Below are 14,189 nucleotides of genomic sequence, written 5' to 3'. Positions count from 1 at the left end.
TTTAAGACAGGCCATCTGTTAGTCTTAGACCCTTGGATAATTGTCAAACAGTTCTAAAAATAAGCACATACAAACTGCAAGGGGGTGCAAAGGTGATTTTTCTTTAGAGTCTGATAGCAAAGGGAAAGATGCAACCAGAAATTAAAAATAAAAATAAATAGGTTGATCCTGTAAAGCGAGCTTGCTTTCCTTTTCTCCCTTTCTCTCTCCTTCCCCCGCCTCCCCTCAGTGTGCTGCTGCTTTTTTTTTTTTTTTTTTTTTTAATTTGGGTTTTTTGCTCTTGCTCTTCTGGGTCACGGCATCCCTTGAATGCCTCTCCAGTTTAGGATTAGAGCAGCACCAATTTAAGGCTCACAGCTTTCTGTAGAGAGCGTAATCTCCAATGGCGAAAGCAAGGGTCGTCTTGTGTCCTCTGCCTAAAGTAATCCCTTTATAAAGTCAAGGCATAAAGATTTTCATCTTTATGGATTGCTGTTAGACGGAAATAGTACCTGTGCACATAAGTGTGTGTGCTTATGGATATATAACGAGGAATAATGGTTGAAGGATTTTTGGACCAGTTGGAATTCAAAGGATGCAAAATATTGTTTGAAAAAAGAATGCTGCAGATGGTACTTCGTAAATATTTAGACACTGTAACTTCTGTTTGTAGCAATTCAGAAGGTTTGTTTTGTCTTCTTTTGTATATATGTTCAAATGTGAGATTGAACCTTTGCTTCAAGTCAAGGCCTGAATCTGAGGTTTAGTTTTCGGCTGGCAAGCTCTGTGTGTCGACAGTCAATGGAGGGATAGCTTCTCCTGTTCCCCTCAGCCCTGCTCTGTCAGGGGCAAAGGAGAGAGAATGGGCAGGAGGGGGCACAGCCCCAAGGAGTCCCCAGCCAGGACCCTGGTCCCTGGGCTTGGAGCCGGATAGTGCCTGGAGGGGAAGCGGGGAGAGGCAGGCAGAGGAACGACCTGCGCTCTCCCCTGGCTCTGGTGGACCCTGTGCACGTTGGGAAAAACATAGGGACTAATAGGAATTACCTTCCGTGTCACAGGATCAGGCAGCCGTGTTCATGCGTCACCCCCAGGATTGGTGTTTCCAGTCTAGGGTTGGTATTTTCAGTCCGGGCAGTTTTGCAGTGCCAGTGCAGCCCGGTGTCCCCCAGGCACCGAGCTGTGGGGCAGCCAGGGGGGCATGGGCTGAGCAGCCGGCTCTGCAGAAGCGATGTGCGGGCAGTAAGCACGGTGTGCGTCCGCTCCCAAACACCCAGCGTGCTCGTGTGCGTGGGCCACCCATGGCTAATCACCAGTTGAGTTTCACGTTGGCTGTTTGTTGCATAAATCTATTATTTCCATAATTCCAACTGAAACGGTTTGAGAAATGGTTTCTGTTCATTTTAATGGGAATTGGAAGGGGAGAGAGAGCCTTTATAACCTTTCATCAGAGTCCCAATCTCTGTGTAACACTGCAGAAAGCTTTTGGATTTGACTTGAGGGTGGTGGGCATCACCAGCCTTGTTGTGCCATTTCTTAACCTCTGTATAGCATATGGTTTTTTAGGTGTATATGCTCACGCACATAGACAGTGTACCTCTAAACGGCTGGTACAAAATATCTAAATACATAACAGATGCACAATGGCACTATAGACTGGATGTATTATGGCCCCAAACCATTATCACACCCCTCGCAGTTGCATTTTATTTTTTTCACCTGCTCCTGTGTAGTACACCTGTGACTTGTTGGCAGTGAATGCTGTTGCAGTGTGGGAGACTCCCAGCTTGACTGCCTGGCTTGGAGCTCTGCTCCATCATGTGCTGCCTTTTTGTGTGTGTTTTTTCTCTCGATCTTTATGTAGCTTGTAAGAGTTCTTTGAACTGCTGTAAGTGATCATCTTTCAAGCCTGATGCTTTCCTTCTTGACACAGTGCTCTGAAAATGGAGATTGTCATGCCAGTGTTTTCATAATAATGCATGTAGAAAAACAGAGAAATATTCATTGTAGATGTCCTGCACAAATGGCTTGATCCACATCCAGAGGGCAGGCAGGGGGTGTCCCCAGGGAAGATCTGGAGAGCAATCAGTATCTACACGGACAATAATCAACCATTCTTTGAAATCTTTTTATTTCCTGCAAAACCCGCCGCCCAGTTCCTTGGTCACAGACACTTCCGCACATGGTTCATTTGGGGATTGTGCAGCCAGTAGAAAATTCCACTTAAACACTGCGACAGCCCCGAGGCTCAGGGTAGTTGCATTTTTCCCACTGACGTGGCTAACGGATTTGCTATCCGTTTTGCATGATTATTAAGAAAAGAAGAAATTTTCCAACCTTGTCCTATAAATAAGCTGTGACTTACTTGATCTTGACAGGTGACTTAATGCTGCTGTAGAGTTTTCCAGCTGCAATAATGTCTCAGAATGATGTATTCAGTGGGGTATCAGCTGTGAGCCATGCGTAAACCAGGGGGCCTAACAGGAGCTGTGAAGAGCCATTTTTACTGTTCAGCTTCCAAATTGTGTCCTGCCTCCTGCCGGCCCCCACATGCCTGTGTGTATGGATGGCCTTGTGAGCAGGTAGGCATGTGCAAACACACGCACAAGCATGCCTGGAGAGGCTTCGTTTCTGTGGCTGCTCCATTTTCCTTTGAAAATCACCATTAAGATTTTATTTTTTTTTAAACTATAACATCTAGAGTTGAAAAATCACGCCCAAGCTCTTTCCTGCCAGCCCACCCTCCTGCTGGAAAGGTGGGTGACATTTCCTTAGGCTACTCGGGTAGAAGCATTCCTGTAGTATCACACGTTTCAAAACGGTCACTCCCTTCTGGCCTTTACAGTTTCATTCAGCCGCCTGGAACAGCCCAGCGTAGCATCGGGGAGAAAGCTGTTTCTGCTAAGGCACAGGGCATTCTCAGTGCCGGGATTTACTTATTTTTCAATTGCTCTGGAAGTCTGGTCAGCCAGGGGAATTTTCTTTGTGGGCACACACAGAGGTGCCTAATAAAGTTATTTGGTAAAGCATGGGTCAAATATGCAAAACACATGTGAGAGACATAAGCACTGAAAGTCTCGGCCGCTTTCTGACATGTGCAAAGTGCAATTCCAATAAGCTGCACATGGATGCGGCAGAGGGAGTAGAAGCAAGACAAGACACGACAGTTGCTAGTAATACGAGACAGGTTGCCAGACTTTTTTTGGAAAGCATGTTTGTGCGGTCTGAAATACGTTTTAATAGGTGAGAAACCTATACTGGTTGCAGAGGATAGGGACAGGCTTTCGTGGGTCTTCTGAATACACACCAGCGGTGGTTATGGAGTATTTGCACAAGCAGGAACCTGGTGGGCTGGTGCTCACCAGCACTTGGGCGTGCAGGGCATACGCAGTGGTGCACACGGCCTGTGCAGGATCTGCTCTCTCTTGCGCAGGGGGAGGATCCGGTGCATGCAGGCTCTTGTGTCCCTGGGTGTTACAGATTTGTTTGTGAGGTCCTGTATAAAATGTGGCTCTATTTATTAACTGCTTGGTCCGGGCACTAGTCAGCATATTGATTGCCGGTAATGCACGCAAAGGGAATAAATGGTACGTTCCCAAGATATTAAGACAAAATCAAGATTTGCATATGAAAAATGTCTGGTTTGGTTTTTTTACCTGATAGCCCTATGGCATGGCTAGCTGCTCAGCTCCTACCTGGCTCAGCTCTGAACGGCTGCAGGATTTGAGTAGAATCTGCTTGTTTCTTTGTGTAAACTCTGCTCACGAACCCAGTATATTCGTTGTATTAGGAGTGTACATTCGTTGTCTTAGGAGTGTTCAGAACATATTATTAACCTATGTTTTGAGGAGGGAGGGCTTGCAATGAAAGCTTCATTATCAGATTTAGAGCCACATACCATTCCTTTATTGACCTGCCTGGTGTAATCAATGCAGCAGCCACACAAGTTTGAAATCATGTTCCCTGACTGTAGACCGTGCGTCATGCATCTAGTGCTGATTGTGCATTATCTTTTAAATGACACTGCCTAAATAAGTATGGATTTGTCTACCACGAATAGCCCCTTAGTTCGATTTGAAGACGGTAAACCTTTTGCTTTTTTTATTGATATTCACGATGACCTAAAAATAGAACTGTAATGAAGTGCACGAGAAATGGCCATTGTTAAGATGCCGAGGAGCGTGTCTGAGCAGAGTGGCCTGTGTATTCTTTCCCATTTTCATGCTTTCCTAGGTAGACTTAGTGGACAAGCTCATTGTCAGTGCCGCCACTGTATTTGTAGGGCTCCATCCACCCTCTTCCATAAAGTCATTATTTGACTTGAGAATAACATCCAGCACTGCCAAAGTCATTCCTTACTAAGGCCAGGAAAATGTCCATGTATAGCAAAGTAAAAAAACATTGGATTTTATGTTTGGTGACGTTAAATTGTCTAAAAGCAAAGTAATTTCAGCTGTCAATTCACTTGACGTTATTTGAGTATAATGCTTTATCCCCTGATAAGCTTTCCAGGTCTTTGCACAGTACTTCTGTTTTTTGATTTTGAAATGTTTAGCATCACAGGCTGGGGTGTGCTCAGAGGGCTAGCGTTACACTAAACAAGGACCAGTTATTTTGTGATTTCATCAGTCGACTGTATTTAATTTCACAAGGGCTCCTTCCAGGTCTGCGGCAGCTTCGATGCTTCTGCCGCCTCTGTAACCTTCTGGCCCGTTAAAGCCTGACCGTTACTGTGCGGAGGTTCCTCGCTGCCCACCCACCACAACATCGCAGAGAGCTTTTACCATGCTTTAGGAACTCAGCAGCACTTCTGACACCTGGTGGTCACTTTTTGGGAGTGCACAGTCCTGAAACCCTCCTGCCTGCAAGTGGGGTCACCGTCGCCTGGCCCCGCGCATCACGGGCTGCCCATTAGCTCTTTCCACAGATGGTTTTCATCAGGGAGATGTCATCTCTGGATAAAGCGGGGAATCATGCATTTTCCTGATCAAGATGTAGCTGCGGATAGTGTAGAAGGACCAGATGATTTATGAAAAGTTAAAATATCTTACTCTATTTTGAAGCTTCATCATTGTAAATAAATAAATAGATTCAAAATTCATTTTGTGTTTAAAAACTTATTCTTCAAGCTGGTGGACTTGCCTGGCTCTGTTATTAAGCAGATGGAGACTAGTAAAATTGCCTTGGCTTGAAATAATGCAAAAGAATTTTTATATTTGGGGATGTTGGGGACCCAGCTCGAGAAAAGCTCACCATGAAGCACATCTCTAGTTGCTCAAATAGTTGAATAATCACGCAAATGAAGCTGAGCTTATATGTAGGACTGGGTTTCAGTCAGCACACAAAATGTAGGTGAATTGGTACTGCTCTAAAAATACGCTTCTGAGATTGGCTTCACGATTTATTGGCTCCTGCACAAAATGGCAAGGCAGGTCAGCATCCTCTTATGTGAGATACTGTGATGACATGAGGCTATTACAAATCTACTAAAAGGAAAAAAGGGAACAAAAAGGACTCTAAACTGCTGAAAGAAATATGTAGAGCAAAGTCTGTTCTTTAAAGAGATTTAACTTCTGGGTTACATGTCCAGCCTTTTTTCTGCTGGGTATATTACCCTGGTGCCTGAACTGGCGGTTCAGCTGTTATTGCTGAAGTATTTCTTGGACTGAGAAGTGCGTGTCACAATCTGGTGTCTCTTGCTGCCAGTACTTGCACCCGGTGCTATGAGAATAAAAGAGTAAAATATGGCAAGGGTTCCCCCCGCCATTCAGATTATTTTTTTTTTAATTGTTATAGTTAAGGGAATCCCTAAAGGCAGTTTTTGCCCGTGAAGTGTTACCACTTTCTTTATATGTATTGAAAGGAAAAAAAAAAAAAAAAAAAGAAACCCTCATGGCTGTACTTGGCTCGTATCAGTTTTTTTTTTTCTAAGTTCATGCCAGCATTAACAGATCTGTCAGAACAAAGCAAATGTGTCATATTGGCAGCTGTTACTTATGAGTACTTTTTCTTTATTGCATTTTGTTTTGTAATAATTGAGAAGCTTTTATGTCGAGCTCTGCATAAATGGTACTGAGTAGGAGGGTATGGGCATGCTTTCTATTATTCTGCCCCTCATGCATGTCTCCTTTTTTCGTCTTTCCAGAACCACACATTGAGCCAGCACGCACAGTGAGCCACTGGCACTACAGGACACCTCTCTGCAGAAGACTTGACGGTGGCACAGTGGGGAGGACCATTTGAACATTACATCCAATCAAAGTGTCATTTGCAACCCAGATGTAAAACTCTAATGATTTGGCCATGAGGCGCTGCTATTATAAGCAGCTGGAAATGAATATTAATGGAAGAGATTAAAAGTATTCCATGCTCAGTATTTTTTATTGTCCTGCTTCAGCTAGTGTACTTTAGAGCTTCTGCTTCTGACTGAATTTATAGTGTTAGATAAATCTGCTTTGATGCTGTTGCCCTTTGTTGCTTCTTGTATTATATTGATAGTTAAAGATTAGGTGTGATTTTTTTCTTTTTTAACTGCTTTTTAATTGCAATTTTAGATAACTGTGCATTGTGATGTGATTGCTTGGCTATTGTCTGAATATTTCTTTTTAATTTTTTAATTAAAGACTAATGCTTTGATTGGATTTGCCAGTTCACCGGACAGTGATTAAAACTATGTAATGAATATAATCGGTTTCAGTGCAACTGGATGGTCTGCTTTATAAATGTGACTTAATCTGATTGCAATAACTAGTACAGTTCAATAAAGGGAATACATGAGCTTAGCGTCAGCGGTCATCTGTCTGTCAGTACATGCTGCATCACCACTGCTGGCTGATGTGTGTAAATCACAAAGCGATGGCTCACTCGACAGCGGAGAGCATTCTCACCTCAGGAGGAAGGAAGATTGGGAGAAAGTGAAAGCCGCATTCCTGCATCTGGCACTGTGCTTGCTCCTGGATGCGCCTCCCAGGTTCCCATGGTAGGTTGAGGTGAGGTAAGAACATCTTCTATGAATCTGGGTGCGAAAAGGAGTTGTTAGCTTAACTACTCTTAGCTCTTAACTCTTTAAATACTCTTAGCTTTTACTCAAGTCAACAAGAATGGAGGGGACTTGGTCCATAGCTGCCTTGACCCCATCTCTATGCTTCTTTGTTTCAAAAAAAATTTAAAAAAGCTTTCTGGATTGTATACAAATGCGCAAATACTGGATCAGGCCTTGGGGACCCTGGTAGGAGACTGTATATTTCAAGCACGTGGACTTCTAGGCCCACAGGTATTGTAGCTCTATGTAACTGCCATACTTCTGACACCTGAAACTGCCATCATGCAGCCTAACAGAGCTAATTAGCAGGCGCGCTTTTTTTCTTTTTAAACATATCATATGGTAATGAGGTAAGTTATCTCTCCAGTCAGAGTAACAGTCGTTTTAAGGACCATGGACACCTTTGGAAAGTTAGTGAGATGCAGTTCTCATGGTATCTCCTGCTTGAATGAATCATAATCATCATGAAAGATGTTTAGCAGTTATGACAGCTGAAATGATGTGGTTACCCATTCCCATGATGTACGAGACTTTGCAAGACTGTGGTATAGGAACATGCACAGTCAGAGCCTTTCAAAATCGCTACACTGAACTAGAGCATAACTGGTTGTCATTGTACTGTGTCTGGGCTTGGAGTATGTAAGTGATATTTTGTAGAAAAAATGTTTTCAAGGACGTGTAGTCAATGCCCAAATTAGTTTACATAGCCAGTTTATTAACAAGCGCAAGGGCACAGTTTGTTGACACTGCATATGACATTTTCAACGTTTAGATTCCTGCTGATGCTGACAGTTGTGTGGCACACATACGTAGCTCCTCCAAGACAGCTGGACATACCACGTGTAAGGGAAGGCTACTGGGCATAACCAAGGTAGGGTCATCCTACAGCAGGAGGCAATAGAGCAGATGCAAGTTCTAGCTTGAGAAAAGTTTCAACTTTCTCAAAAAAATGAAGTAGTGTCCCATTTGGGGCAGATGATAGATATATTTCTTATTCTGCCAGTTATACTGCTGAAATAGCATTGCATGGACAGTCAGAAAGACTTTAGGCTCAAAATTTTGATTTGTGATAAATTTATGAACCCTAATATAACAGAACTAGGAATGACTTTTCTTAATTCCAAAGAGGGCAGTTCTGGTTTTATCTAGCTAATTCTTAGCTCACTGTTTATGCAACAAAATCATTGTACTAAAATGATCCGTTTCTAGAAAAAGCGTTAGCTTTCTACTTGATTATTCCTCCATAAGCCATGGCACATGTTTATGGGCTGAAAAATTAACTAATGAAATCACCAATTCATTATTTTCATTTATAATGTATGCGTACTCCTCAGTCATAAGCAGCGTTTTAAGGTGGGAAATGGGGAAGTGTCTCGCAGTACAGCCTCATAGACATGCCCTTGCAAGGAAAGCTCGCTGGGAACGTACATCAGCTACTCTGCTAACAGCTCCTGTGCCATCTTCTCCCTGCTAAAAGCAAGGCAGCAGGTTCTCACAACAGATGTGCTGAAAAGGAAGGCTCTTTGCCGACCCTGGGTTTGGAATGAAGCTTGATCACTTCTGGACAGGCCTTCGGAAATGAGAAGGAAGATACAGGTTTCTATCTTCAGGAAAAGGGAATCCCAAGAGTGAAGTGATGTTTCTATGCAACTCTGAGAGCTGCTTTAGTAGTGCTGTACTGAAGCACATGCTTTTGTCTCAGCATGTCCCTGCTGACTAGTTAAAACTAGGTGTACATTCACTGTGCTGAGATGGGGAACTCCCCACATGGGGCTCCTATTTGGAGCTGCATAATTTTCCCCACCTGCACTGGAAAGGTGGGCCTGTGGCCCGGGTGCTGGGGTCCACGCTCAGCCTGGCAGCGCCAAGCAGGCTGGTGTATAGGCTGCACGTTGCATCTGCCTGGAACCCTGACCAGACTGTGGGCAGGGGTGGAGGAAAGCAATAGTTTGGTTTTCCATCCTGCCTTTAAAAAGTAGGGGACCCCGAAGCATGGGAGCGAGGGCTGTAGTCCTGCTCCATCTTCATCCCTTCTGGTATATGAGCTGCATTCCTGAGCAGCACAAGTCAGGCCGGAGAGAGGGGCTGGACTGTGCCCTCAGGGCTGGGGAAAAATTGAGCTGTGGTCCTCTTCTGCAGGTGGTCTGGTATCTTACGGTACTTGGGTAATATTTGAACACTAATGGACAAACACTGCTTTTCATAATTTTCTTTTCTAAGCCACTATGTACAAAAGTGCAGGGACACTTGCCATGAATCTGCTGGGTTGCTTTGTGGATTTTTTGATGCAACAAGTCATTGTTAGAATCGTAGCACATACCGTGGCGAGGGATGGTGCTGTCTTGGTGGCTGCTTTCTTAGGGACAAAGAAATCCAGTTTGGGTGAGGGGGTGAAAGCTACTGCATGGAAGCAGAGGGAGAGCCGTCCTCTCTTCTGCTTCTGCCACGGAGCTGCACCTGCGATGCGCTGGACACCTGCAGCTCCCAGAGTTGGTCCTTAGACTATGCCAGGGTGCAGCGCTGATGGCTGACCCCTTTTGCAAGGCCTGAGCCTCCCCTGGCAGGGCTGCGCCAGGCAGGGCGCCGGGTGGCAGAGCTCTGCAGTGTGACAGGGGCTTCTCTCTGGTGGCTCCCGTGTGGCTGGTGGTGTCTCTGCCACTTGTCCCACTTGGGAGCAGGGGCAGAGCAGCCCTGCGCCGGTACAAAACACAGCTTTGCTGGTATAGCTGCAATCACACCAGGGAGTGCTTCGCCAGCGTAGTATATAGTTCCTGTATCTGTTAAAAGCTCCTAGGGAAAACAGAGCCTAACTGCAGGTGGAGAAAGATAATATCACAGCTTCTGGTGCGTGTTTGTGCTTTCACCCCCTTTTTCTTAGTGGCCAAGAAGTGCTAGAGAAGGCATTGGAGAACAGTCAGAAATGTTGGCTCCAAAGGCATCTGTATTTCAACAGCCACAACACGGTGAAAATGGGACGGAGAGCCTTTCTGTAATCCCCGTAATGTTTCCCTGCCTGTCGGTGTACTCGCAGCTCCTGTGCGGTGGCGTTGCAGACATGGGCTGGCACAGGCTGCTCAAGGCATGGGCAACGTGGATGACTCACAGGTAAGTGAAAACCAGAATCACCGAAATTCTTGCTGAGGATGGGCTTTAGGCAAAAGTCGCTTTATGATCTGAGTGGCATTAGGGCCAGTACAGTGTTGGAAACCATGAAAAATGTTTTAAATGTGTAAAGAATCATTATATAGACAATTTGATATCTTCAAGTTTAGGCAAATACTGAAATATAAATCCATATTAACAATGGATTAACAAAGGACTTGTGTTTGTAGCAGTCCACACATCCAAAAAAGCGTGGAATATTTAGTCAAGAAGTAGCAACTGGTACCTACAGGTGATATATTGTCTACATAGTCAGCTTTACATATTTTTTTATTCAGTGATTCTGTAGATACTTGTCTGTTCTTCAGCAAGTGGTCACGACCTTTGGTCAGCCGCCCGAGAGTTTTGGAAAAAGCAAGTGCTTAGCCCATTGCCTCCAAATGAAAGGGAGAGAAAAGAACTTAGGGGACCATTTGAGGGAGTGAGTGACTGGTCACTTTGTGCTAGAGCATCTTTGGGTGGGCTGGGGAAGGTCACCCCACTGCGCAACAGCTCAGAGGGGATATGAAAGGGAAAAATCAGAGAGGCGAGAGGGCTGAGAGGGATGTCCCTCCACAAAACTCCTGCCCGCCAGAGGAGTTAATGGAAAATCCACCATCTGGTGGCCATTTCCATTGCAGGGAATCTGCATGTCCCATGTCCCGAGTGCATATCTTACTTTCTCCTACCAATGTCTAAGAGCAGGCTGGGTTTTGGTGTGTTTGTCTGGCTTTTAACATGTGTAAATCACTCTGTGGTATGGGCAGTGAAGACTTTTCTCCCAGTCTGCATAAGCGGTCTCCACATTTTGGCCCACACCGTAAAGCAGTGAGGTTCCCGCAATCCCCTCTCCACCTCCTCAGAACAGCCGACCAGCTTTAGCCATGGTGCAGAGGTGTGGGGTACCGTACCCCTGCCGCAAGCTGGCAGTAGTTAACCAGGGCAAGAGCAATGCCCTGCAGGTGCCGCCGTGGCTGAAAGTGAGTGAGCTCAACAATGTATGATCACAGAAACCGGGGTGGGGGGAGCTGCACCCCGGGCTTTAGAGCTGACAAGAGCATGCCTTGCTCTTCATCGCTTTGTCTTTTTTCTTTGCTCCCCATGTTTGCCTCTTGTGAAATTGTTCTTAGTTTTACCCGTCCTCCTCAAATTACTGTCATCCTCCCAACTTTAAGATCCCTCTCCTGCAGTTGGCAGCCAGGGCTTGCCTTTTGACCTATTTATCTGTGAATTATTGTTACTTTCCTGAGGCTTAGCAGATTAGGTGACAGAGGGAGGCTGCCCGTCTACAGGAGGTGTCCAAAGGAGAAGCATCGAGCACCCCAAGAGAAAGATAAGCTAATTACTGCATCACCGACAAGATTGCTAACAAAGTATGGTCTTCACTGCCCTAATAACGAACTGCAATTTAACCACGTGAGATGTCCTTTTCTGAGGAGAAAAGCAAAGCATTTCCCCTGAGTTTGGGGGGTGCCAGGGAGGATCAGGCCCAGCTTTAGGCTGGTGCAGCACCTCGCGTGGGGGCCCGGCCCCTCGTTGGGGCTGGGAGCGCAGGCAGGGAATGGCCCTGCACCCCCGTCAGCCCTGTCAGCCCTGCTTGTCCCTCCTGTCCTGCTGGCCGCCTCTCCCCGAGCTGGCAGCACGCTGCCCCGCTGCTCTCTGCGGCTGTCCCCTTCCTTCTGCTGTCCTCGGCCATCTGTGTCCCCGCGGCAGGTGGCCGCTCTGCCACACAGTGCTGCTGACCCGGCCCGCGGCCCTGCAGCCCCCCGCCAGCGGGGAGGACGGAGGGGGGACGGGGGGCCTCCCGGCCTGCCAGCGGGGCCTTGTGCCGCAATGGCTGCGGCCAGCGCTGGGGCCTGGCTGTGAGGCCTGGCCCGGCACCTGGGTGGAGGCCGTGGGGGAACGCTGGACCGTGGCTACGCGCAGAAGCGGCTGAGCTCTGCTGAGACACTCCTGCCCGTGCTGTGTGGGGAGGTGGGCGCCCGCCATGCCCCGGGCCGAGCTGTGGCGGGGCCCCTCGGCCTCCCCGTGGGCTGCTGGGCCGCCCCCATCCTTCCTGTGGGGCCTTGCTCGGCCTACTCTCACAGCGGGGAGGCTGATGTGCTCCCCAGCCTCTCTGGTGCTTTTCTTTTTTAAATCAAAACTTGTTGGTTTGTTTTCTGAGGTGTGTTAGCTTTCTGATGGCTGGGAGAGCCGCGCTACCCCACAGGTGAGCAGGGGCAGGTGCCGGGGGGGTCCCGGCCGCCCCTCAGCCCCGCAGCAACCTTGTCCATTGGGGGATTTGCCACCCTGTTTCTGCGTGGATTTCACAAGCTGCCTGGTGAGAAACATCACGCTTTGAGGCTGGTTCAGAGGGCTTTAGGGACATCAAAGCCCCCAGGTAAAGAAATTTCATGAAAGTATTTTCACTATTTTACCCATACCTGTTTTTTTACTACTTTGTCTGTATTTACAGCACAGGGGTGTCAACCTGCTCAAGCAGGTTAGAGAGGCAATGCAGAGTATTTACTGAGTTGTGTCAGGATGTAGAGGCTGGGTTTTCTGGATTTTGCTTCTCCTGACGTTCTCAAAGGCGTGCTGACGTTTAAAGCCCTGCACAGCACAGACGGCCTCCTTGGGAAGCAGGGATGAGAGAGCTGGTGCAGTGCGGGACAAGTCCGTGTGTGAGAAATCCTGCTAAAACAGGATTTTTTTTGAAAAAATCTTTAGCCCCCAAATCTTTTAGTACCAACTCAAATCTTGCTTTGAACTTAAAAAAAAAATAATATTTATCTATGTCTTCAGTTTTATGTGACTGGAAGAGGTAGCATGATCCTTCCCTCACAATAAACGAGCCCTCCAAGCTGCGTGTGCCGAAGCCATGTCCCTGAGGTGCTGGGCTCTTCTTTACCCAGGGAGAGAGAAAGAACATCTTTTTTCCTGGTTGAAAGCAATGCAATAAATAAGTGCATCTTCTTCCAGTTGCAATTTATAGGCATTGTTCCTCAAGAAATTGGCTTCTATGCATGAAAGCTATAAAATATACATGCCATTTGAAAAAGATACAGCTTCTACCGTACATTTTCTGGTTTATTCACAAAGTATCTCAGTGCATGCCTGCCATAGAGGGAGGGTTAAGGAACTGGGCAAATGAGCTCAGCTAATGCTTTTGTAACTCTGCTAAAGAAATGGTCAAGAGCTTCCATTAGCCTCACGTAGCAGAAACAATTTGGGTTGCTAATGCGGAATGACAGAATTTCACCCAAAGTAGGACCCAGAAACATTTTACTTCATGAGGGCTCTCGTAGCTTAAGGCTTGATCAAGTGTTGCACAATTCCTAATAAATATGCAATTCGTTATATTACAGTGTATCTCCTCAGTGCTAATCCACTCAAAACTGGAAGATGAGGCCTCAACTGAAAACAAAATGAGGTCTGGTGTACAGACAATGGAAAAAGAGGTGGATAGAGTGAAAGGAGAAGGTGGGCAACACCCGACTGCGGCACGGCCAGTGGATGCAGTGCGTGAGCTTATTAGTTTTGCCTCTCTCTCCCTAACTGGCCTGATAATTTCTGTGAGGGTGCCAAGAGCAATCGTGTTTAAATAAAATCCCATCTTTCACTCTGGTTTCATGCTTGAAGCTGAGGGGGCGTGTGGGTGCAAGCACAGGGCGAGTGCAACGCAGTGCCAGGGAGGCTCTCCAGGCAAGCCACGTACATGGTTTCCTGGCTGTTGCTATTACTAGATAAACCTAGAGTTTTGGTGATAGTCCTCTGCCATGTATACTCACCTGCTCCCTGGCTAGTTGGATTATTTTATTCAAATTCAAGATCTCTGTTTTTGCTTTTTCTACATGTCCCTCCCTCGACCCTTTCCCACACCCTCAGCAGTAGCACCTGTGTGGGCGACTGGATTTACAGTTTGCCAGTGTTCATATAGCGACTCTGTGGTAAGAGTAAGTCTGATGCAGAAGAATCTGCTGGTTTTGGTGTGGCTTGAGAAGTGTTGTCTGACCGTGGGCAGAGGTACAAGAGCAATGAGAAGTTCTGC

The 14,189-nt window shown here is 46.4% G+C and overlaps 1 protein-coding gene across 1 annotated transcript in view; it reads left to right on the top strand.

The window, feature by feature from the left end:
• Window positions 1-6,625, top strand: part of ZNF423 (zinc finger protein 423) — a gene marked incomplete at its 5' end in the record, with an annotated part of 233,847 nt that extends 227,222 nt beyond the window's left edge. The window contains one exon of the mRNA XM_082489199.1: window positions 6,122-6,625. Coding sequence (XP_082345325.1) covers window positions 6,122-6,151 — 30 coding nt within the window. The 3' untranslated portion in view covers window positions 6,152-6,625. The remainder of the gene's footprint in view (window positions 1-6,121) is intronic.
• Window positions 6,626-14,189: the final 7,564 nt, after the last annotated feature.

The sequence above is a fragment of the Vanellus vanellus genome, assembly GCF_965231255.1.
Source record: "Vanellus vanellus genome assembly, chromosome: 12".
Taxonomy (NCBI): Eukaryota; Metazoa; Chordata; class Aves; order Charadriiformes; family Charadriidae; genus Vanellus; species Vanellus vanellus.
Note: the sequence above shows the minus strand (reverse complement) of the source record. Positions and strands in the feature narration are given on the sequence as shown.